This window comes from Nilaparvata lugens, chromosome 3 (assembly GCF_014356525.2).
Source record: "Nilaparvata lugens isolate BPH chromosome 3, ASM1435652v1, whole genome shotgun sequence".
Lineage (NCBI taxonomy): Eukaryota > Metazoa > Arthropoda > Insecta > Hemiptera > Delphacidae > Nilaparvata > Nilaparvata lugens.
This window is the reverse complement of record NC_052506.1, coordinates 26,970,102-26,997,123: the sequence shown is the minus strand read 5'-3', so window position 1 is coordinate 26,997,123 and position 27,022 is coordinate 26,970,102. Positions and strand designations below refer to the sequence as shown.

Here is a 27,022-nt window from a genome sequence, read left to right as displayed (position 1 = left end):
ACATTTGCTAGGTGTTGTATTGGTTTACAAAAACTTCTCATAATAGATATTTTTTATAATTTGATTTTTCCATAATCCATTTGTCAATTCTAGTTTCTTAAAAGGAAGAATATCGTGACAATATGTATGAGAACCCTTCAATAAATTGAAGACTGTTGTAGATATAATACTGTTTCTTCCAGGATAAGAGTTATTGGACGAGTACTCCACCTCTTGACGTACAACTGAATTTCAACCCCTCATAAGGGGGTGACTTAGTTGTTGTAACTCGAATATTTCAAATGTAAACACTCATTGTGTGGTACATCATTTCAAAAGGCCTTTTCAAAACAAGAAAGATGACATCAATAAAAAGTTTCTCTAATCCAAAATGGCGGCTGATTGAAGTTTCAAGTAAAAACTAAAATTTCAATCAGCCGCCATTTGGATACAAATATCATAGAACATTCTTATTGACGTAATCTTTCTTATTTTAAAAAGGCCTACAAAATGATGTATCAGACGATGGGTGTTTACATTTAAAATATTTGAGTTACAACCCCTCATTAAAAAAAACTGAAACTTCAATCAGCCGCCATTTTGGATACAAGCATCATTTTAATTGATGCCATCTTTCTTGTCCCAAAAAGGGCTTTAAATTGATGTATCACACAATGGGCATCTAATATTAAATATTCGAGTTACAACCCCTAAGTCACCCCTTTATTAGAAGTTGGAAGTCAGTTGTACATCAAAGGTAGAGTATTCGACCAATAACTTATCGTGAAAGTTACAGTATTATATCCACCATTCACATACATATGACTCACTCTGTATATATAATTTGCTGAGTTTGCCACAAAAATCTGATTCATAAAAATCTGAAAAATCTATAATCTCCCACAAAAATCTGATTTTTCTACTACAATTCAAAGAGAGATAAATGTTATAAATCAACTGTAATAAATTATTTCTTCCTATTTCTATTTCTTTCTCATTGCATTTACAAGAGCACGAACATATCCAGACAAGCGAGAAAACATTGAACACCTGTTTAAAAAGGTTGAAATTAGTGAAAGGTTGAATTGTATAGGTATAATTGAGTAGGAAGGATTTTCTACTTTCAAGAGGAGGAGCGCTTTGGCAGGAATTAACGGTTTGCGAGAACAACGAAAAGGCGGGAAAATGGAGTGATCCTAAACAAACTTTGCCTACAGCTTCTCAAGAGTTTTCATCTCCTATTACCTTGATATTGGCAAGGGATTACGATTCCAAATCCTTCAATCCAGAGCCTCCGACAAGCTCATCAGAAAATAGCCCGAAAAACTGATTCTTGTCAATGAGCTGATCAATGACAAGTATGACAGTATGAACTGAGAGAATGAGAAATTTTACCAATGAAAATCAATGATGTTCTCACGTGAGAAACCATCTATTTCAAAATAAGATGATTATTTATAATCACAAATGTCAATGTTTCAATTTTTCAAATTGACTTCGATGCTTTTTACTATAGATTATAAATTTTCATATTAAGAACTATATTCCAACAATATATAAGTTTCAACTAATGTGCTGGTTTCTGCAGGTGTGTATATTTCAATCATTATATTTATTACACTATTACTCTGTGAGGCTACTATCATCACTCTCGCATAAGTATGTGTTTTCTATTCACTTTTATAGTGTTATTTTGTTATGCACTTTTTTCTATTCTATGTAGGCTATATCAGTCCAGGCAATAAATTCTAAAAAAATGGTATAGAGGGTAAAGTTTGGAAAACAAACTGTGCGATATCTTCAATAGTTTTTACGATACATGTTGATATGTTCTTATAGTTGTATAGTTTGCGTTGTATATGTAAGTGTGTTATTTAAAAAAAAAACAAGTTTTTATCCAACTTTTTGCACCTTCAGGGCTTATAACACTCCGAAAATACACCGAAAAATAAATATTACTAATCGTACGATTGAAGAGCATTGAATTCTCCAAGAATTGATATATTATTCCACTATTTCATCATTCTCTTAATTTTTTATAGCATCATTTGCGTCGAGGGTAAATTTTCCAGTTTAACCTCAATAGATCATCTTTCATGAAGGGAATGTCTGGAACCCAATATTCGACTCTGCAGTTCTATTGGACTAGTTGGATAGAACATGTTCGTTAGAAGGTCTTTACACACTGTATGGTGTTCACGGTTGAGGCCTCTCTATATCAGATACACAAGATAAGGCTAGAAATATCCTTCGTTAGAGCCTTTCCACGGTTGAGCTGGATTCGCACATAACAGTGACAGTTAACAGTGAAAATATAATTCCCATATGCTGTAAGGGTATCATCACTGGCCGGGCTAAGTGGGAGTAGTCAAATATTAGAACCCATGGAGATAATATTTCCACTGTTCACTGTCAATGTTGTGTGCGTTAATGTTGTCTTCACTCAGGTTGGTAGTGAATCTGACACCATGCAGAAAACTGCACTCGCTAAAACTTGCACTGCTCTTGCCCCCTAATGGTTATCAACATCATATTATTATTATTATTATAATTAAAACTTGTGATATCTCCAAATATAATTACGCATACACATCGCACGAGTGAGGCATCCTGCGCAGGTTGTACTAGTTCCACTCATTACACTCAACTCCAACGAATTGAATGGAAATCAATAATGTTATCAATGCATTATTATACGACATTTTTTGAGTGTGAGGTTCAAATGAGTATCAATCAAATTGAGAGTTAAAACTGAGAACAAGAACTCTCTCAAATATTTGATGTTATTGCGAAGCTTTCAACTGTCAGCATTTCTCACGAATTACTGGATTTAGACTCCTCCGATGGTCGACTTTCTCAAAGTATCTTTAAACTTTGGAAGGAACCGCTGTTCCCTTGAGTGGCAAAAAGTTTCAATCTTATCACATTTACTGTCCACTGGCTTACCTTACTTTTCGCAAACTTCTCATTGAAGCTTTATTAATCTATATAGGTTGACGTTCTATACTGAAGAAAAATTGCTAGAAGAGAATTTCTTGAGTAATTTATGACTATCATAGATTATGATATAAATATCGAGGACCGAGCTTCGCTCTGTAGTACAAAAGCATAAAAAATTTATTACGAAAGAAGAAATTATAATAACATTCATAGCTCATACAGAAATGTTCTATCTAATCATAGTAAATTGAGATTAATTCCCAGAGAAATGAAAAAATTCCCTTTACAAAGGCCCGGTTGCACAAAAGCCGGTTGAATTTTAATCCTTATTAATTTCATGTGAACCAAATCTGAGAAGACCATTTCAAAAAAACTGGTGTGGCGAACCTGATTGAATGATTACAAAAGCTCAACAGCTGAGTCATAATTTGGACACATTCCCACACACAATGAACTCGCTCATTCACTTTCATTATCAACAGACGACGAAATAATTATTATCAGCTGTTTTTCCAAGGATGAATAATAATTATCCTTTTAATGTCCTTCAGCGAGTTTTTCCAGGGATGAGACCTAGTGCAATCGAAGTGTTATATCATAAACCTACTATGCTCTAAATTTCGTGAGAATCGTTGAAGCCGTTTTCGAGATCCGGCGCAATACAAACATATAAACATCTGAACATCCAAACATCTAAACATACAAACATGTCAACAGAAATTGCTCGTTTAATAGTATAGGATATGTGGAGATCTTTCCACAAATGACAGCATTGGATACATGTGTTATAATTTATGATTGGATTTCTCTGGATAGATAGAATTTGATTCCGTACTGTCACATGATAAAACTAATTTGAGAATTTTATATATCAATATTGGGGAAAATTGTTCTGCAAACCATAGGTCTATAACTTCACTTGCATGACTTCATCAATCAAACCGAAATACTACAGGATGAAAATCACTCTGAAAAGCAGAAGCACTAATGATCGACGAGTCAAGAACTTCCAAAAACTTCTTGGAGCATTAGAAACTTGAAATTCTTATCGTGAACAACCATGATGAATGTGATTCGAATAACTCTACTTAACGGCTTGGTATTTGAAATATGCAAATTTAAACTACTTTGTAGGGCTCACCTGTCGAGAGGGTAAAGTACAGATTCATGAGGAAAGATGCTATACATTGATTCAAAGTTAGGGGAACTCACATGCATATTTTCGACTCATTACAAAAACTTTTCTCTTCCTTGATAGTTCGTATATTTCATGAGGAGAAGAAACCTCTTTTGTATAAAAATCAGAAATATATTGGAGAAGATTGATTTTTGTCTGTTCAAAGAAAATTGAAGAGACCAATTCTTACTGAAATGAGTCTTTGAAAATGAATCATCACTGAGAATCAAAATCTATTTGGCAGTTTGTCAGCTCATTAATAGTGATTCATAACTTTCGATGTGATTGTGTGACCTATTCATCATGATTATTTTTTTAAACATCTCACTTGATTCAGCTCTAGCTCTGCTCACCTTCCTCTTGTTTTCCTCGGTTTTGGTTCGAAAATAATAATCCAATCACTGTATCTGATTTTCCTGACTGCTTTTTCAACTGAAATAAATCAACCATAACTCTTCCAACTATAATGAACAAGTTACACCTGGCAGTTTATCTTGCTGTAATTAAACTGTTAAGGAAGCCCAGAAAGTATTCAATCTCACAAAGTGGGCGATCAAATTGTTGTCGAACTTGTCCAGAGAACTTGCTAGTTCCAAATACAGAAAGGAAAGCTAGAAAAATGTAGACAAAAAAAGTTGAACCTACAAGTAATCAGATTGTCTCAAGGAGCCGGTAAAATTGCATTTTCGCGACCAAGAGAGTAGAGTGCACATGATAGTAGGAGTAGACAGCACATATAATACACATGTCTCTGAGAAGAGCCTAATTTGCCGTGTGCGATGTTTGGAGTGAGGAAGGAGCTTGAGGCGTTTGGTGAGCTTCCTTGTGACTGGTGGCTGAGCTGTTCAACAACCAATAAAACAAGGCTAGTCGAGCAGTTTTATGAAATCACATTTCCTTCGCCTTTGTCCTCACAGGGAGCTTCTTCCCTTCCCCATATAAATCCTGTTATTTCTTCTTTCTCCATCACAGCAGCAAATTGGCTTATAAATCAGGTGCTTCAAGCTATTTTCTAATAATCTTTTGGCCCAGATGCGATGACTGAAAGAGGATTTACTCTACGATCGCACTTTCATAAAACATCACTCTTTCCCCACTAATTTATATGATGGTCTCTGTCTATGGAACCGCAATAACAGATCTAATCGGTGATAAAAGTAGAGTGAAAGTTTTGGAAATCTAGCTCCTGTTCTCCGAGGGGCTCTGTTCTCCTAAACTACGTGGAAGAAATTGGTGTTTCGTGGAATCACTGTGTAGGTTACTCATTTCAACTGAGGTTGAAATCAATTTTTTTTATTCGGAAAAATTGATTCATCTATGAAATTTCAAAGTTATTCTATATATAATACTATAATACTTCAAAAGATAATGAATATTAGATAATTTTTCATAAGATATGAACTATTCAAGTAGATGGATGAAAATTTATTCATAAACATAATATTCAAGTTCAATCTAAGCTTCTTATGATTGAAAATACAATCGATACAATGATTCTCTGTGATTGAATCAGTTTGAAGGTACTTGATTAAACGAAGTGGACGAATTTTTCCAAAATAGTCTACTATTATTCGTTCCTGTTGATTTTGATCTTGAATCGGCATTTTGCCCAACTATCGACTCGTCTTACATAGGCCCTCTTCGATATTAATTGACTACGATAATTATAAAGTCCAATACTGTCAACTTCGATCGTGATTGATTGTAAATCAATGAAAAATTAAGATTGTGAAAGCTATTATGAGTTCACCAAAGATAATTTATTATGAAAGAAATCCTCCTTATTCATTGTTGATGTTCCAATAATTATTTTGGAAAGCATTCCGAAATGGGATGTTCCGTTCAAGAACGGAAGAGAATTTATTGCCATGGCCATGAGAACTCTTCCGCAGACGAATAAATATTTTGAACTGGTTATACCTTTACAAAATAATTAGATGCAAGAGCTTTTCAACAAGAGATAATATTATCATAAAGGAGAAGGAAACTTGTATTGTGCAAGGATGAGAGAACATTATATCTCAGAAATGTCAGGAAAATAATTTTATACAATTTGTATTTGTGTGAAGAGAGTTCTCTTCCCCCAAAAAACGCCTGGATTGAATTCACGATACTCTCATGAATCCTATTCTATGACCATTATAATAATATTAAAGTCGAGATAAATCTCGAGTTGACTGCGAAATGTACTCTCTCACTCATAGTCCAGGCGCTGGCTTACATTGAGCATACATGAGAGAGGCAGAGAATTTGACTTCGGATTATTGTTAGGGGCTCTTTAGTGTATATGAAACCCGATGTCGTCACGTCCCAGGGTGGTCGACAGCTTGGAGGGGAGGGGGGTAAGTTGTAAAAAACGCGCGTTTATAAAATCGCCTGTCCTGCAGTTACTATTCATAGTACAGCTTTTAATTTTTTCTCAATATTATGTACACATAACTGGCTTTCAATGTGATTCTATACATTTTTGCGATAAACCGCATAGTTTTTCCGTAAAAAAATAAAATATCTCGAAAAATGTATTTTTTTATTATGGACTTTCTGTTATTTCTCGAATATTCAAGTAATTAGCCGACTTAGAGGAAAATGCTCTCAATAAACGTTGTAGGCCGTTTCTTGCTGAATCCAATGATATATATAGTTTGGGGGTTACGATCATAGATGCGGTGGTGGGAGGGGGATAAGTAGCACTGTTACGCTGCGGCCCGGTCCTCCCCCATGATAAATGGGCGTAATGGCCTCTCTATTGCATCGCTCCTACTAGTCTATGCATTCAAATTATGTATTTCAGGAACGCTTATTTTATGTATTTTCGGTCGCTGAACACGATTTTTCAACTCTCAAGACTTAATAATTGATAATTCTCATCATAATATACTAATTATGGTCAAAATTACAAACTTCATCTCATTATCATTATTTATGATTACATTGTAATGATAAACCATCCTGTTAGGAATCCTATATGTGTTTCTCAGTCGATAAAAAACTGAAATTCCATTAAGAGAGAATAATTTTTCGATTTAGTTCAATGATCACTTTGGAATTGCGAAAGTCAAGTAATGGAGTAAGTTAAATAATATAGGCTACCCCATATAAAGCACCGTGTAACAGGAGTAAAATATTTTCTTAATATAAATTTACAGTTGAAGCACAAATAATGCCAATTACTCCCATGTGATATGACTAAATATTTGATTACAAATGAAATACAACTCTAAAGCTGCGTTTACACCAAAGTTATTGAGGAGATGTTAATAGAACTTTATCTTTACAGATTCTATTAGATTGAACATAACTTATCATACATATGATGGACATATGTCTTTGCCAAGTTCCGTTCAATCTAATAGAATCTATAAAGATTAAGTTATTAACATTTTGTTAATAACTTTGGTGTAAACGCAGCTTTATCAACTGATTTCTGTAACTTATATCTACGAATAGATACTTTCCATCTGGCTGAGTTTGACTGATTGTCTTAGGGTGGTACTTGAATGAAAGTGGAATGAGAGATATCTCTGTTGAATTCGAAATATTTGGAGAGAATACTGTTGGAAATCTATTGAGGGGAGATCAGTATAATTAAGGTGTGAGAGCAAGCAATCAATTCAATGAAACAACTACTAGGACTTATGAACGGTTCAAATATGAGAGATTGTCGAAGTATATTTGAAAGAAGTCAGGAGCTATTTGTGGAGTTTTTTTTTAGAATCAAAATCAATGACTACTTGAAATTTATGACTGATTATTGTAACATAGTTTAAATTATCTTAAATTGTATTCATGCTCATAAGGAAGGACTCTAGTATTGCACATAGAAACTGTACGAGAGAAGATCCCATACTTGTTTCATTCAATTACACAAAATATGTTATAAAGTCTGTGTTATATCTAGAAAATATAAAAAAATACCCATAGAAGTAGAAAATAATTTCCAATAAGAAAACATTAACTCTATACAGTCAATACATTGACTCTCTGTCAAATGAAACCTTGAAAATTTAATAAATGTGACAACCGATCATGCTTTGGAGCAGACCCTCATTCGATCAAAACTGAGTGATTAGAATAGCTAGTTCTTCAAAGGCTTTTCTAAAATGGCTGCTACTACATAAATAAATCTTCCATCAAAGATATTCTGTTCAAGTATGTTGACATCATTATGGATATCACTGTAGATTGTGAAGAAAGTCATCTAATGAAGTAAAACAAGACTAATGAGAGATGAGAATGATTTCCAGAAGCATACTCTTCTCAAGAGAACATAACATTTTTCTTCAAGACTCTGATGGATAACAGAATCTGCATAATGCTATCAATGGTCTGGAAGCAAGTGAAGAAGTGTGTGATTCTCTTTTGGACGTATAGAAAGAAATAGTTATTCGGTCTCCAACGATTTTTATCTGAACATAGTTGTGGCAAATTGTAAAAGTTTATTCTCACTTATAAAATGAAACAGAGTTCTTTCATTCTCCACGATGCAATCAAACAAAAATCCTAGTCTTAGTTAATTCTAGAATAAAAAGATCTGATCTCTGTATTTTTACTAGGTAGCTGTTTAAAGATAATTCAGCATTGAAGTTTTAGTGCAGCATGCATTTCTACAATAACCGCAATCTCTGTCAACATCTGATGGATATTTGAAATAAAAACTCTTAATCTCACTTGGCCCATGAAATTGTAAGTGAAACTAGTTGTGGATTTGACTAAATCCCTAAATACCGTTGACAAATTCGCATAATGATGACATGGCTCTCCTGAATTCAACTCCTACTTCACTTTTCAAAACTTCAATACGCTGCAAGATTATGGAAACATTGTAATGAGAAGAGTTATGAAAATTCTCAATAAAGATGGAGTGATACAGGTGGACATAGCTTTGCATGTCTATGGTCTAAAATCAAACAAAGGTAGTGAACATATTAGACGAAGCAGCAGCAGAGTAAAAGAATCACTCCAATAATATGCTCTCCAAACCATCGAGACTTGATTTCTAAATCTGTGGCAGAGATTTATTAATGTGACATGCAAGAATCTATAAAGAAATAATCCATCCGTTAGCTACGTGCAGGAATACATACATTCATTTATTCATTTGTGAATAAAATTACAAATCATATAAATATGTTTGGGAAAGAATAACAGGCATGGCCCAAAACTATTCGAATCCCAAATTTTGATACTGAATAACTTATTACCATTTCAAAACAGTCTGAACGGGAATACCATAATGGATGAATCAATCAAAAGTTAGTGAAATATCATTATAATAATACTGTTAGAAATAATATGAATGAATATTTAAATTTTCATTTCATTTTGATTTGACACATATCTATTATTATATTGGATATAATTTCTCAAAAGTTCACGACAAACTGAAGATTCACGAAAGATTAACATTTTCATACTATTTGTGTAGTTGAGAAGTTGATATTGTGGTAATTATTCATATTGAATGAAAAAGACTAAGAAATTGTCAAAAAACCACTGATTTATTGATAAATAGAAAGACCGGTTTCGGTTATTACACCATTGTCAATCTCTGATAAACTAAACCGAATAACCGAAATAACCGAAACCGGTCTTTCTATTTATCAATAAATCAGTGTTTTTTTGACAATTTCTTGGTCTTTTTCATTCAATATTTTCATACTAAACAAAATCATTATGATAATGAATAAATGATGAATTCCATTTCCACCATGAAGAACTAAGAAATTCCACAAATATTTCTTGGAAATTAACTGACAATTATATCAAGTAAGCGTGGCCAGTGTGCAATTAATAATATAATTTAGCCTGCAGCGCATCACAATAAATTAATTTGAGATGAAAACAATAGAACATAAACATATATGAATATTATATCTTTATTCTATCATAATATATTTCTTGAAACCCAAGTTTCGTTTATTTCAAACAGTCATTTCTTAGTTTCCTTGCAGAATGAGATGAAGTTTGTAATTTTGACCATAATTAGTATATTATGATGAGAATTATCAATTATTAAGTCTTGAGAGTTGAAAAATCGTGTTCAGCGACCGAAAATACATAAAATAAGCGTTCCTGAAATACATAATTTGAATGCATAGACTAGTAGGAGCGATGCAATAGAGAGGCCATTACGCCCATTATCATGGGGGAGGACCGGGCCGCAGCGTAACAGTGCTACTTATCCCCCTCCCACCACCGCATCTATGATCGTAACCCCCAAACTATATATATCATTGGATTCAGCAAGAAACGGCCCACAACGTTTATTGAGAGCATTTTCCTCTAAGTCGGCTAATTACTTGAATATTCGAGAAATAACAGAAAGTCCATAATAAAAAAATACATTTTTCGAGATATTTTATTTTTTTACGGAAAAACTATGCGGTTTATCGCAAAAATGTATAGAATCACATTGAAAGCCAGTTATGTGTACATAATATTGAGAAAAAATTAAAAGCTGTACTATGAATAGTAACTGCAGGACAGGCGATTTTATAAACGCGCGTTTTTTACAACTTACCCCCCTCCCCCCCAAGCTGTCGACCACCCTGGGACGTGACGACATCGAGTTTCATATACACTAAAGATCCCCTAACAATAATCCGAAGTCAAATTCTCTGCCTCTCTCATGTATGCTCAATGTAAGCCAGCGCCTGGACTATCAGAGATATCGTTAGTTTGATTGAGCTTTTAGGATTGAAAATTCTCAATTAATCACGAACGCTGTTTCGATCGCTTTCGGAGTGGTTACGCCTACGAGTGGAGTGGAGACATGGACTCTAATCGGTCACGGGTTTTCATCAAGGAGTTTGAAAAACATCTGGCAATCAATCCTGAAGTCGAAATATAGTCTACCCTATCAATAATTATTATTGATATGAATTTCGAGTTTGAAGTTCAATATGCAGATTAAGCGATCCTCTGTCACTTAATTTTTAATTTAAACAACGGTATAACATAGAAGACTAATTATACGTTGAAGAAGAAGAATCATGTACTAATTAATAACACCAATCTCATTCAATAGTGTTATCATAGAGAAACGGAATACCAGATTCGTTTGTCTCTGGTTTTATTTTCGAGCTTTTGGAAAGTAGGAGGACATTGTTGAACTCAATAATATGAACTCCCGATACGAGATCAATCTCCCAGATTAATCTCCCAATCGTATCATCCAGAACGTTGATACAAGCTTGATGCAAACAGTCTAACAAGCAGTCCAAATTAACTGTTTCCTAATTTGCTTCAACTACATAACTATGGAATATAGAGGAAGTATAATCAGTCGGACTGATTTTACAGTCTCTATTGTGAACTATCAAAATATCATTCATGATTGAAGGCGACGACATAAGCCTAGTTGTAATTTTGGAAATACGAGTTTATCAAAATTGACCAATTCTGTAATTATATGGGCAATCTCACTTTTGTTCTATTATAATATAATACGTCCAAGACTAATAGAACTTTTAACTAAAAGTTTAGACTCTGGAAAGTCTTCTATACTCTCTGCACATTTCTAGATAGTGCATCTGGATACAGTACATGCATAGTAGTGAGAATTTAGAATGGACATCATAATAATCCAATCCCAGAGTATAAAGTGCAATGTGGATTTTTCAAAATAGAATAAGCGTTGCATGTACTTCATAGATGCATTTGACATTGAATTATTAATTGAATTTCATTGAAGGAGAGTCGAAATTTTCAAGTATTCTCTAAAACATTGCAATAGGCCTGTAACCATCCTCCGCAAATAGAGAATCTACACTCTGAATTCCAAGCTAATCAGTCCGATAATTCAGATGTGATTATGCGTCATTAATGCATTTCCTATCTCGTACGTGTATAACCCATTTTTTCCTATATTTTATTATATTATAGATTACAGATTAGAGATAATAGATTATGAAGTATAGATTATAGATTGTGGATCACACATTAGGTATAGATTATATATTACTCCACATTGGTTAATTTTAATTTCACTCAAATACAACGAGTAAGAAATAGTTGTAGTTACCGAGATGATAACAATCATGAGTCCAAGTTGACTCTTAAAGCACACTAAAACTAAAAGTTATTTGAAGCTTTATGAGGATTCAAGTTATTAGAACTTTTGAAGCAGTAAATGTTGAAAGAATAAGCTATTTAACTCCTTCAGGATATACTCGCTGAAACACCTAGACAAGACAAACATATAACTTTGATTGAATTTCCAGCACAGCGAACGTCGTTAGAAACCAGTTAATTATTTCGATTTCGATTAACTGAACGTGTTGGAGCTTCGATTATAGAGCTGACTGAAACCAAGTTGTTGCGAGCTCAGCTTATCAAATTAATAGCGCCAACGTCACATTGCTTAACTTACAGGCACTGAATACTTGTTTCTTCGTCTTGTGCCCCTGAAAGACAATGTAAATCAGTTTTGCAAACACGAAATAGAGTTGACTTTGGTGTCAAACTCTCAAGCCGCAAAAGCCAAACTCCAAGTACGTGATTGTAATTAACTCAAGGTTTGTTTCCCTTAGTTCACTTCCCTTCTGTAGGCATGCTCTTGTTACTCTACCGTTTGCCTTCTTGTCCTTTGCTAACCAAGTACAGGCACAAGGTTAGTTGGTTATTGGGGATGGAAGGATTTTGATAATATGAGGATTTTTTTATATGACTTGATATGAAAAAATTCCAGAACAGAAATATTCTAATCATTTCATATAAAATAAGTTTTTGATAAGATTATTCATTTATTGGTCATCAAAAATAACAAAATACATTCAAGTTTTACAATGGAAAATGAATTGAGGAATTAATTATCTAATTCAATGTTCAATAATGTGATTCAATTGATTATTGAATATTAATGTGGTGTGGTTCTATTGAATATTGCTATTAATTTTTTTAAAATAATTTCCCGATAATATATTCTGTCAGATAACTAGTGACATTATACCATGAATGTAAATTTGACATGAATAAGTCATTTTAAATTTCGACAGTTTGGAAGGAGCTGGGACAGATGCTTATTTTCATCTAACATTGAATCACCTGGAAAATGTTATTAGCATGCTTTATTGAACAAGAATTTTATATGACAGACTCCCTTCCAATTGTTGCTGTTAAATGGAAGCCACAATGCGTTTTTAACATTATAGATCTCATTGAAAATGTTGTCAGGAATAGCTGCTGATAACAGACTTTTACAATTCAGGAGAGTTTCAAAACGGAAAAGAAGCATAGCTTAATGAAGAAAATGAACTAAAAGTCCTACTTAAACAGTAACAGTACTTCACACTTGCTAGTGGGTGATGAATAACTATAGACGTTGCACAACATTTTTCTGACTTTTTATCAAGAAGTTGATTAGGAAACCAATCATATACTATACTCAAATTACATTTGAAATTTGAGTATTTGATGTATCTCATAAGAAATTCACCCAAAAAATATATACTCAGGTATTCACAAGTATCCTGAAATTTCGAAATATGTTCCGATCAAGAGATCAGTGCCAAGATCAACCCCATGGTATCCAACTCGTATAAGATATGTATCGATGGTATGTTAACTATTAACAATATCGTCTTGAGAAATTTGAGCAACAAACGATCTTTCATGATTTCCATCACTGAATTCTATTATGTTCTATGCACATTTCACAAGAACATTGAAGCAATAAGATTGGTATGAATTCGTATAAATTGAGCAAGTGTTGATCAATTCGAAATTAAGGCAACAGTACATAAAGCCACAAATGAGATAGGACTTTCAGCTCTATTCTACAATGCAACATCTCTCTGAGAACTCATCTTCTAATTCTCTCGTGGGTACAGAGAACGATCCTATACACTGCCATGAACTTTACTCTGTTGAAAACTTGCACATCTGAAGTTAATTGTCTTTCTAATGAGAAACAAACACTCCTGAGCGCAAAGAGATATGCAAGAGTTCAACTATCTCTTTGTCTCTCCACACTTCTCAAACTGCTGAATGAACTTCCATTGGATTGAGTGTACATTGTTAGCACGTGCTCTCTTGCAGTGAGACTCGCTCCTTGGAGTCAGACTTATGTAGTTCACTGTAGCTATCGCAAAATTTCTCAATTTTACTCCAGAACTGAACTAAGTACTAAGTATATGTACAGTGTCAATGTGTAATGCTGGATTCTTGAGACAAGTATGAAATATTTTCAGCCTAGCAATAATTTACTCCAATCAAATGTAGTGAGAAGGAAAAGCAGATGTTGATTGATAGATGAATCTATCTACAAAGAGTGTTTCTGAGATAGACCGTCAAACTTCGTGAGTGGTTCCCTTACTTAAAAATGAGGAAAGCCGCCCAGTAAATATGAGTCTTGAAATGTATTATTACCGAGATAATAATAGCTGAGGATTGCACAATTTTCCAAATTTATAATTGTATCCAGCCTTATAAGGATACTTGGATGATCGATCAGTTATTCTTATGTAAACTTTGCTGAGAAATCGAGTAGAACCAATTAAAAGTATCTATGTTGAGATGATGAGAAAAATGAATGAACAATGAATATATTGCCAAGTACAAGAGATATTTTTACGAATAAAAATAGTCATTAAAATATCATAGTTCTTGGCGTGACTGGAAAAAGAAGCCTTGTGCTCTAGTCACGAGTTCTAAGAATAGGAAATATATTTTTAATGTAATAATATCAGTACAAATGAAACAATTCTGTTGATAGATGAATTGTTTGAAATGCCAAAAACGTATTTTTCTCATTTAAAAAGGGATAGAACTAGGATATTTATTGTTGAAAGGCATTTAAAATGGTAAGAAATTATAGTTTATTCAATCCTGAAGAATGAAGAACTATTCACTTTCTTGTCCAAAATGCACTCAAACCTCACAATGCCGCTATTCTTCTGATTTCTCAAATGTGCTATTCTTTATATTTTCTGTCTTAGTTGAATACTAGTTTTATGAGGTTTAGGTGTAATATTCAGGAGAACGATAACATATGTCAGCACAATAAACTTCTCCTTGTTTGACTTTTTGAGCCTGATGATAGTAGGCCCTATTCTTCTCAAATAACAAAAAGAAACCTGTTTATCTATAATCAATGATTGAATGAAAAAGACTAAGACATTGTCAAAAAACCAAAGATTTATTGATACTTATAAAGACCAGTTTCGGTTATTACACCATTGTCAATCTCTGATAAACTAGACCATAGAGGTCAGCAGAGATTGACAATGGTGTAATAACCGAAACCTAAGTATCAATAAATCTGTGGTTTTTTGACAATTTCTTAGTCTTTTTCATTCAATATGAATAACTACCACAATATCAACTTCTCAACTACACAAAAAGGGAAGAATATAAAAAGAAACCTGTTCATCTATAATAACAAAATAAACAAATATTGGTTTAACCAAATATATTTGGTTCAATAACAAAAATAAAATGACCTCCGTTTTGGTCAAACCATATAAAAAGCTACGATGGGCATATAAATACATAAATTTTGAAAAATTACGAAACGTTCCGTGCAAATCATCTTTTAAAACTTGTGGTGCTGCTCGATAATATTGAGAGAGCCATATTGGTTCTATTTTGATGGAAGGATATGATGAAGATGTCGCAGGCTCACAGGAGTAGGCGGGATGTCGATTTCTGAATAAATGAATAAGCAAGTGATGAAAGGTGGTGTGCATCTTCAATTCGCCTTTACTTTGCATACCTTCGCGTTATTATTATTATTATATCCGCGTTGTATACAGCATAAATATCACATGTAACCTACCACTAACCCTTCCATTTTGTTTGAAATAATATCAAAGTAGCCTTCAACTCTTCCTCAAGCAAGAGGATTCTCAACCTTCCTCAATCTTCAGTCCTTTAGAGAGAATGATGCAATGAGCAAAGGAGAAAAATTATTTCATCGGAAATATATGTTTCTCCAGCTTCAATACTCAAGCTTAAAATCTTCAACGGAGAAAAATGAGAGGTAAATTTCCGATTTTGAAATGGGAAATCAATATGTATGCACAATATAAATTCATTAATGGTTTATCTTGAACTCTCAGCAGATTTTATAGATTATGTTGTATTAGAATATGAAAATCTTCATCCGTCAAAAATATACAAATACATACTTAATAGTGTCAAGTTGGATAGAACTAGTACGTTGAGTATGAAATGAAAGTCAATAATCGCTGTACTAGAACTCTTCATAGAATACAAAGATAAGCCCACCAAATACTCCTTCAAAATTATTGTTTTAATGCCTATTTTTGATTTCAAATTATTTGGCAAAAGGATAAAAAATTGATTTTTAAGAATTGTTTCATTTTCAGAAAGATCCAACCTATCTCTCTCAGTAATTGGTCCATAACGGGTATTGTAGTTGTCAATCTAATTTCTCAATTTGTTTCCTAAAGAAACTGATCACATCAAATGCATATTGACCAAAATCTCAAGTTGAGAGGACATTGAGCCCGATCTAGGTACATAGAATGTGGTAAATTGTCCGATTCCCAATTGACCAGGTAAAAAATTCCGCGTTCCAAGTTCCAAGCTCCTGCCCCACAGTCGAAGCCTGGTAAATTGTGACAGTTCAAACTAACAGAGCTCTCATGATTGAATTGGAGTCTGCTTGCTTCTCTGCGTATGCGCTGATAGCTTGTTTGTTTACTATAGACATAGCCATAGAATACTTAGCTAACAAAATGATGTTTGATTTCGTTAAATGAATTTTTCTCTATAAAAGATTTGAGAGTAATGGAATGAAAAAAAAATGCACACTTTCTAGACGGTAAGTTTGTAAAACAGCCTTTCTTCATTCACACAGCTAGTAAACGACACATTTTGGTGTAAATCAACTTTATAAGTGCGCGCCAAAAGCTTGAACCAACGATTTAGAAATGGCGTTCCATGGGACCATTTTGCACTAGTCACGTGATGGAACAATTTACGATTGGAACTGGAACAATTTACTGTACACAGAACGTACACAGAGTTCTTACTGAGTCGCTTCCTCCGAGGTTGAATATTATTCTAATCGCCCGCTTCTGCTGGTTAAGAATTTTATACAAATTTCTGCTCCATCCATTGTTTTCGGCGGCTCCGTCTCATTTCTTTAACCCTAAATTTAAATTGATTTACTTTAATAGGTGGTCCTAGAGCAAAGCATTATGAGTTGCGATTTCTTTATTGTGTGAATAAATACAGAACTATTCTCTGGTCCACTGGTAAAGTTCCCAAATATGTAATTGAAAAACGAAAAAATGAAAAATTACTCTCGAAGAGTAGAATCGAATGTCGGAAAGAGTTCTTCTGATATCTCAACAACATAGGAATTTATTTTTTCCACCCCTTAGAAATCAACTGATTAGAGAAAAAGTTGAAAATGAGCAATAATATTTTTATCACCAAATACCGCTTTTTGTTGACTACAAAAACCATTCATAACAAAATTTCAAAATGTTTCCAGGAAACCAACCCAAAAATCTGTTGTCCACAAACAAATAAAGGATTGACTCAATAGTCAGATTATTCTGACTGGTTTGGGGTACAATCGAATCCAACTTCAACCTACATCAACTTCTTCCATAATCATTTCATAAAAATCTTCTATCTGGACGTCTAGGTATGTTCGCAGTTGTAGAGTTAATGTAGGATGAGGTTTTTTAAAATCCTTTTTAAAAAAAGGATGAGGATTTTTTTATGTAGGACAATCATTATTCGCAACTCTAAAAGTATTTAAAATAACTCTCAAAATGAGAGAAATATATCAAATCACTGGCCGTCACAGGTAATTTGTTTCTGTACAATTATTCTAGAATTAATTCATAATTAATTTGCTGCTCTGCCAGAAATTGTGATTATCCTTGATCAGAACATCAAGAAAGATTTTCTCTTCGATTCTCTGAAAGTCAAGATTCCTCGATTCATCAGTGAAAGCACAATTGAATGCTTTTCCACGAAGCAATCCAATTTCTAATTTTCTAATTTGGGACGCTTGTTTTTTGTTTGGCAGTCATCAAAAGGGCATTAGCAGGAAAAACGCTTTTTCCTAATGAGAGCGCGGAATCGCCTTTATCCCCCCCCTACAATCCGCTGCCTTGCGATTCTCACAAGTGTCCTCCCCCCCATCGGGCAATGCCTCCCCTTCTGGTTGGATGCTCTCTAATGAGCCACTAGGACCATTCAGCATCTGTTCCAGAGAGATTTGTTAGTTTTTTGTTTATGACGGAAACTTCTGTTTGAGAGTAATTGGATTAGTCTGCAGGGTTAGTGAACCTCCACTTGATTCCATCTTGAGAATGTTCAACATATTTTAATTTTGTTGTGACACATTCAAATATGATGGAGTATCGACTCCTGTATTTTAAAAATCAAATAGATTTCAATTTGTAAAAGTACTTCATAATAGTTGTAGAGAAATTGGATGCATTCTACCAAAACTTATTCCTTATCTACAATATAGATGTACAGTGGTAATAATTATAATTCAACACAGTTTCTCAAGAGCCTATGTTCAAGCATTGAACCCATTGTACATTTTGATCTTTCATAGCATAAGTCTGCAGAAGTGAAGTTGAATTCATTGAGAATCTCATTAATGATAGCATAAAACTCCAACATATATTTAATATTCAGCATAAATATCTCCTATGAATATTTTTGTAAGAGACTACTCACTCTTGAGAGAAAAAATATCAGCTTTTACCCAGCGCACTTGGACTGTTCAACTAACCAACGAAAATCATTTGGACATAAGCAACAAAATAATCTGGTGTGGCGCACTCACACAACTTTCCTTGCCGTTATGGAATTTGATCACCTGACGCTAGTGTAAACGCGCATCTCAAGTCAAAGATCTAAGCCAGCTGGTGACAGTTCAATAACGCTGGATACACACGAGATCTGCTATCTCTTCATAGTGAATGATTTAATAGAATCATCAACTGTTGCCAACAGTTTGCAATTGAATAATTACATTTTCTCATATTTCAAGCTTATTTCAATTTTAGGTGAAAATGTTACTGAACATTAATTGAAGAGATTTCCATGCTCAGGGGAAAAGCCTCGAAATTTTTCGTTTAAATTATGTCTGAGATATGATAATTGGAAATCTAAAATCAAACTTTGCATAGATGGGGCGAAGCTCCTGAAATTTCACAGATATGGGACTTGTGGCAGTTGATATAGCTTATCAATTTTATCAACTATTTAGGTATAAATTTGATCAAAATTGTTGGAGCCGTTTTCGAGAAAATCGCGAAAAACCCTGTTTTTGACAACATTTTCGCCATTTTAGCCGCCATCTTGAATCGCATTTGATCGAAATTGTTCGTATCGGATACTTATAGCGTAAGGACCTTAAGTTCCAAATTTCAAGTCATTCCGTTAATTGGGAGATGAGATATCGTGTACACAAGCGCACATACACAAACACACACACACACACCACACACACACACACACACACACACACACACACACAAAAACACACACACACACACACACACACACATACTTTTTTGGACTCAAATTTTGAAATTAGGGTACCTTAATTTTTTTCGGAAAGCAATACTTTCTTTACCTATGGTAATAGTGCAAGGAAAGTAAAAACGTTCACCATATCCAATTTATACTGGATTCAATTCAATTGAATGTGAATGTATTCACATGGAAATGAATCGGATTCAAATCAGTGGAACTTCAAACATGAGCTTGACGAATATAATGGAACTTGAATTGTACAGGACATTGACTGCCCCAGTGTTGATAAATCATCATTCTGCAAACGTCATTGATCTTGGGCGGGAGAAAGAGAGTAGGCTTCAAGTAGCAGGATCCATGAGAAGGATAGTGAATTACTATTCTGATAATTCCTTGTTCAGATCAGGTATTCATGGAAAGAGGATTTATAATTATTTTGATTAAATTGATCCACTTTCAATATTCACCTTACAAGAAAAAGTGTTAATCTTCATTGGTCAAATTTCATTCAAGTCAAGATTTTAATGGGATTGCAAGTTCACTTAAGCATCAGTTGATTAGTTGGTAGATTGGTAGCATATTAGATAATAATAAAATATGGAGATTATTGGATTTTTGTAAAATAAATACTCAAATTGAAGCATTTTCTTGAGTTGGAAGTATAGTGCGTTTAGATGTCATGTCAAAAGTTTGAGTGTTGATAATATTTGTTAGTGGTTGAGTTGAAGTTTTAAGGTGACCATTGAAGTTAGCTTTGCATGTAAGTTTCAGTTTGTTTTGTTAGTCTCAGTTTTTGAGTTAGTTTTGCGGGGTTTCTATTTGTTGAGAATAGTTCTTCTCTCTTTGAATGTTCAAAAATCGTCATGATATTTTGTTATTGATATAATGTGAGCAGTTGAGGATCATCATTTGTACAGAACAAATTACTGTACTCATTAACAATAGATTTTACAATAGTCAGCATTGAGAACTTAATTTATCAGAGTTGAGCTTTTCAATAAAATACTTTATAGAAACTCATCAGCTCCTGATACCACCTATAGGAGATTTTATTGTTCCTTCTTCGTTCCTAAAATATTCATGAGGGTAATAATAGCGTTATAGTCATTAACGAAACAAAGCTAGAGCCTTGAAAATGAGGTTCAAGAAAGTCAGCTCAAGTCAATTATGAAGCAATTATGGAGGTGCGCCTGTGGAAGTCGAAATTGATTCTGAATTCATTGTGAAAAAAAACTCAGTTGAGTTGGTTTTATGTTCTATTAGATATTAATACCACTGGATGAATTATTACAAAACTCTATTGAGCTTTCTTCAAGCTTAATAATACGCAACTCATGTCTCCTGAAGTCAATGCTTGTAGGAGGTATAGCGGTAATTAAAAATTGTTTAGTTTATGTAACGTTACTGTGATAGAGATTTTGAATTTGATCCTTCTTATTTCAATCAATTTTCAATAGTTGTAGTACATCATTGCCTCTTCATTGTAACTTCCTCCTTTATCCTCACTCCGTAGGCTTGTCTGTCATCACACCTGACAGAGTAACACAATTTGACTAAAGAATTCTAGAATACTCTGTAAGAGCCTCTGCAAAAATTATTTCTACTCGGTTACTCCTCTACTCCTCTGATAATAGAAACAATAATGAATTTTGGAAAGGACTGGAGCAAACTAGTGACAATTAACTTCATCTTATTCATTATTCCAGCAATTGAAACCATATAAATCAGTATTGTTTGATTGATATTTGAAAAGTTCGTTCCATAGTGGTCAGAGGATCCAACACTGCATTTAGAAGAGAATCTGATGATCCATCAGAATCTGTAGCAACAACTCTCAATGGGCCGATTTAGAAAACAATTCAATTTTCAAATTTCATGATCAAGTCAATGAATCCTATAGAATTATCCAGCCACAAAGTGCGTAAATGATTAAAGTATCGATGATTACTCCCAGCGTTTTGGGTACCTAGTTAGTTTGTGAAGCTCTATTTGCTGCTAGATACGCTGCATTCTGTATTTGTTGAAGAGATTGTTGCATCCATGGAACTTCAAAATGAATGTGTACCTGGGTAAGAGCACAACATGCTCCGATTTGAATTCAATCCATCGACAAATCCAAACACTCTCCTATTGAACGCATTTAATTGAGATGGGGACTCATTTTGGATTCTCTGTACAGAAACTAAGACTGATTTGCCAGGAAGCATCCGTGGAGCCTTTTGTGAAGTACCATGTACAAACGTATTTTGATTGGAACATGCTATTGAAATTTATAATACGTGATAGACAAGTTCTAATGTACATAGGAAATTCAATGCGCATGGAGAATCCAAAAGCCATATTCATAAACAATATACTGATGAAAAACTATAAACTTTTAAAGAATACTCAATTCAATAATTATAATTTCTATTAAGTCAGGCTTTGCACCATCGATTTCATTTATCAAAAGTATTTATATCCTGGATCCGAGTTACATTCGAATCAAATATCACCAAAGATTTTCTGTCCAATGAATTAACCATTATTGTTCAAAGTGAGATATTGATCTTGTATTTTTCATTTCCAGATTGCTGTTCAGAGAGGCAAAGGGGAAACTACGTTTTTTTTGTTCAGTAATATTTTTGGAGGCGAATAGTGACGAGTGACATGACAACATTGACAACCGTGTACGTGATAACTGTTTTGATTTGAAAAAAAAACAATTTGAGCTCTTTGACAACTGCCACTTGATTTTCCATAAATGTTTCCACAACGCCCTTGTTGTGTTCACGCTATTTCTGGCAGTTCTATTAACGTTTTCATTTTGATTTTACAACCTTCCAGATTTGAGAAATAAATATTGCTCAATCGATAAAATTATATTGGTAAGTCTTCATTACGGTCTATTCAGAACTTTTAAAAACAGCCCTCTTGGGATAATGTAAATCCTGATTCTGATTTGATAATAGTGAATTATTATGCGAGGATGGAATGAGATTCCAATTCTGGGCAGATGCGCCTTACGCTAACACTGTAGAAATAATAATCTGAGAAATATTCTGTGTAGTTTTATGAAAGAATTAATACCATACATTAGTAGAAATATAAAGTAAGAATACTAGCGATTGCTTTCTCCATAGGAAAAATTCAAGTTGGATGAGTATTTCAATCAACAAATTATGAAATATTATTAACTCCATTAAATTCACCGTGTTCTACATCTCCAATGAAGGTTGGGTGAGTAGTATAATGGATTCTCGATTTTCCGACCTGAACCAAACGAAACGGTCAAATTGAACGAAGATAAAATGGAAAAGCGTTGAAATTTCAAAAACTCAATTTGAACGTGGTAGACTTTGGAAATATGTTTGAATCACTTGAAAAAAAATAAAAATAAAATTATTTTAAACATCAATTGGCACACACAAACAAAATGATGAACTGTACACTATCTTTAATTGTTGAATATATTAACTTGAACCTGGTAAGTAAAGGGTCCCTGCCCACTGTAATGATAAAACGAGAGGTCGGATAACCAAAGATCGGGAAATTGAGATTCTAGTGGAGTGGAAAGTAGATGGTTTGCAGGTTGATTATTGTCTGGAGATATAGATATACTCAGTATTGTTTATTTCTCATTCTCAATAATCATTTTATAATTTGCAAATCGTTTTGAGATAGTTACTGTAGTCTCAATGGACTCTACAATGTTGAAAAGGTTTAATTATAATTGAACTGCCCGATAAATGCAATTTCAAATGCTATCAACATGAGAAATTCAATATCCATGAGTGGTTTATCAATTCAGTAGGATGCCCACGAAGCGAGCCGAATATTCGCTAATTTTTCACCTAATTCGATCCCGGTGGAACCGTATTTATGTAGGGTTTGCAAGTAACTCCACTATTCAGCATTAATTTTCCTGCGGCTGCAAACCCTCATGAGATTACACCGCAGAGTATATTCGCCTACCTATTCGTGTCAGTAAATCCAACTTAGTCCAATCCCTGCTATACTATCCAGACTACACTTCTCTCTCCCTTGTGTGGAGCTGAATTTTCGACATAATTCTACTGCGACGTACTCCAATTTCAAACCAGATGGTAATTCCCAAACATGTTTGTAGGTTGCAGCTCTCATAATATTTGCTTTGACCAAGTCATGATGATGTTGTTTATATTCACTATCTAGATGACCCTATTTAGTAAACGTTCGAGTGGCTGCATTCAAATTTTGATTGAAGTAGTCGAAGCGAGATGGCTACAATGCAGAACATGCTGTGTATATTGCAGTAGGGTGGGCAAAAAGGATAGAGGATGGTGTCGCGTACAGCCAGCTCGCTTATCAATCAAAGTTACAACGACAAAGAAGAACAATGAAGAGAAGAAGAGGAAGAAGAAGTATAAGTATAAGAAGAAGAAGAAGAAGAAGAAGAAGAAGAAGAAGAAGAAGAAGAAGAAGAAGAAGAAGAAGAAGAAGAAGAAGAAGAAGAAGAAGAAGAAGAAGAAGAAGAAGAAGAAGAAGAAGAAGAAGAAGAAGAAGAAGAAGAAGAAGAAGAAGAAGAAGAAGAAGAGAAGAAGAAGAAGAAGAAGAAGAAGAAGAAAATGATAAAATGAGAAGTATTTAATAATAAAATGGGAGGAAAACAGTGGTAACTTACCTGTAAGTGATGAAAGCGAAGACAAGAGCAACAAGGGACAGACTGCTGCCGAGCACGGCGACCAATGAGAGGAGGCCTTCCTGTGGCATGATGACGGCGACACCCCGCGACAGCACCGTCGACGTGGTCGCCCACCCGTTGCCGACCAGCGACGCCGTCCAGTTGCCCGGGAAGCCGTGCACGCGGCTCGTGTAGATGTTCTCCATCCTGCAACGCAACCACCATTATTGGCCTATAATCATCATTAAATGCCACGAGAGCTGATCAGAGAAGCCTTTCTTGAAAAAAAGGCTTTCCTGATTGGTTCTCCTGGCATCTAATCAAGGTTAAAATTCAATGTGAATTTTAGCAACCGAGCCATTTGTATACGATTTTTTCAGTCACATTAATCTGCCTTTTTATAGGATAATTTATTCACCTTCAAATTCTGATTCTATTCAAAATTCAAAATTGATTCAAAATAAAAATATAAATTTAAGTGAAAGTCAAATAGGAATTCATTATCCATTACCCAAATAATTCAATTACACACAAATACTATTATATGGTGAGATCCACGTTATAATATTTATTTATTGTATTCCACAATCAAAATATCAAATTAATGATTTGGTTGGAATCAACAGGATCATCCAAAAACTGTTTCTCTTTCTGATTTTGATGTAAATAGACTAAATGATGCTATGTAAACACTTTTTTAAAAATCACAAAAATTTACAGTCCAAATATACATTATATTAAGAATGTTGTATAATACTAGAATTTGATTGACATTGGTGTTGTTATCCTTGTCTATCATTCGACAAAGCAGATAACGCTTTCCTTTTAGATCTGCAACGTTGCCAAATTGTTTTTAAATCGTGTACAAATATAACGTATTATCAAAATATTCTATCTCGATTATTAACATATATTATTTAACCATTGGAGAATATATTCTCTTGACGAATAAAATATAATTTTTATCTTAAACAAGTATGAACTGTTAATATTACTTCAGGTATACCGGTATCAGCGGTATCCGCTATAGAAAACAGTGGAAAGGCTGTTCTCCTATCTTTTTCCACTGCCATTATAATGTGGACCTCACTATACTTCTGATTCAGCAGCTCAGACTATTTTAGATCCAGTTCTAAAAACTACTTGTTCATGATCATGATGGGTGAGATGATACGGTGTAGGCTAATTATGTGGGATGAATCTATTCAGTGATAATCCACCAATTACCGGTCCTAGACTCAAGCGGTCACCCGTCCAACAGGAGAACCTGGTGGTAGTTACTGTTGGTAGTGAACTGGTTGATTAGTTTATAGCTGTAAGAAGATGAGATTTTTTTTCATTTTGATATATAATAGATAGTTCATAGGTAATTGGTAGATGATACCCTTTCTAAAGATTGGACCCTCCTCTCAATCTTCACCCTAAAATGATGACAGTTTTCACTTGCATTATGTTTCGTATTCATATGAGAGCACCCAGAAGCATATTTTTTCCATAAATTGATATATTCATAGTAAAATTCCATATTATTTGTATCTTGAGCTATAAGCATAATTTTACAGATGAGAAAATTCGAATGGTTTGACTGTTATTTCCATCTTATAGTGCTATTATACATGTATAGAACTTATGGCAAGGATAATTTGATAGGCTAAGTTGATAATTTCGATGGGAATATAATTCCAATCCGAGAGCACTGTAAGTAGTATGTATGTTGACCCATCTTCAGTACAAGAGTTTGTCTAGAGAATAACTTCCAAATAACTCTAAAAGTTTGTAAGATGAATGCTGAAAGTTTTCCTTGGCCTCCATACGCATGCGCACTTACCACTTGGTTATAGAAATTCCCTCCTTCTCTGTCACGAGTTCCTATCCAAGCTGGTTCTTCCAACAGAAGTTCAGACTCGACGAGACACAATCTTCTTGTAAAGTAAACTCAGAAATTCCCTAAAAATCAGTCCAGTCACTTTCTACAGTCCTTGTATTGGCTTCATCCATCTTGATCACATTCTTTAGAAGTTTCTTTTCCAGCCATCTCCACGTCAATTTATATTTTCTCACAACGAAAAAGTTTTTAAACTTTATTCGAGAACTGCAGGAGCATAAATCTTCATGTTCAGGTATTATTCCAATCACAGGAAGGTATGTGAATCAAAAAGAGCAGCAAAAATCCTTAAAATATTCCAGCAGTTTACAGCATACATCTATGAAACAAGCTATTTTGGAGACATGGGCGATTCATGGACAGGGGAAATCATTCATCATGCTTGTTTCTGTACGATCAATCGTTAAGTGGAGAGCTATTCATAGTTTAAATTATTCATTGGATACTTATTTCTCCATACAGACTTGATAAGTACTCACTATGACTAAATTAATATCCCTAGTGTAAATGTACTCTATTTAAGTCCTCATCACTGATTCGAATATTCTTATTACAAACAGCAAAATCTACCGAATGAATGGCAATGTAGTCTTAGATAATTTTTGTGATATAATTGAAAAATGATTCCAATATTTCTTTTACAACAACCTAGATAAAAATAGTCTTTGTGAGGACTATTCGGGTGAAGGTTGAAATGAACAAAATTATATGAGAATTTTTCTATATGGAAATATTTTTCCTTTGCGGAATGAAATACATGAGATGAAAAGTACAAAATGAAAAATTGTGCTGGAGAGCTGGAGGCTTGTGCGCTGCGCTCAGTGTGCTCAGCTCACCCAACTCGAGCCACCGAAGTGGCAAAAATCTCTTTTAATTCCAGAAATACTGTTCACAGACAAGCTTGCCATCTGCTTTACAC

At 34.0% G+C, this 27,022-nt stretch overlaps 1 protein-coding gene across 1 annotated transcript in view; it reads right to left on the bottom strand.

The window, feature by feature from the left end:
• The window catches only part of LOC111064142 (adhesion G protein-coupled receptor E3), a 160,203-nt gene that overhangs the window by 93,086 nt on the left and 40,095 nt on the right, over window positions 1–27,022 (bottom strand). The window contains exon 2 of the mRNA XM_022351858.2: window positions 24,219–24,425. Coding sequence (XP_022207550.2) covers window positions 24,219–24,424 — 206 coding nt within the window. The 5' untranslated portion in view covers window position 24,425. The remainder of the gene's footprint in view (window positions 1–24,218; window positions 24,426–27,022) is intronic.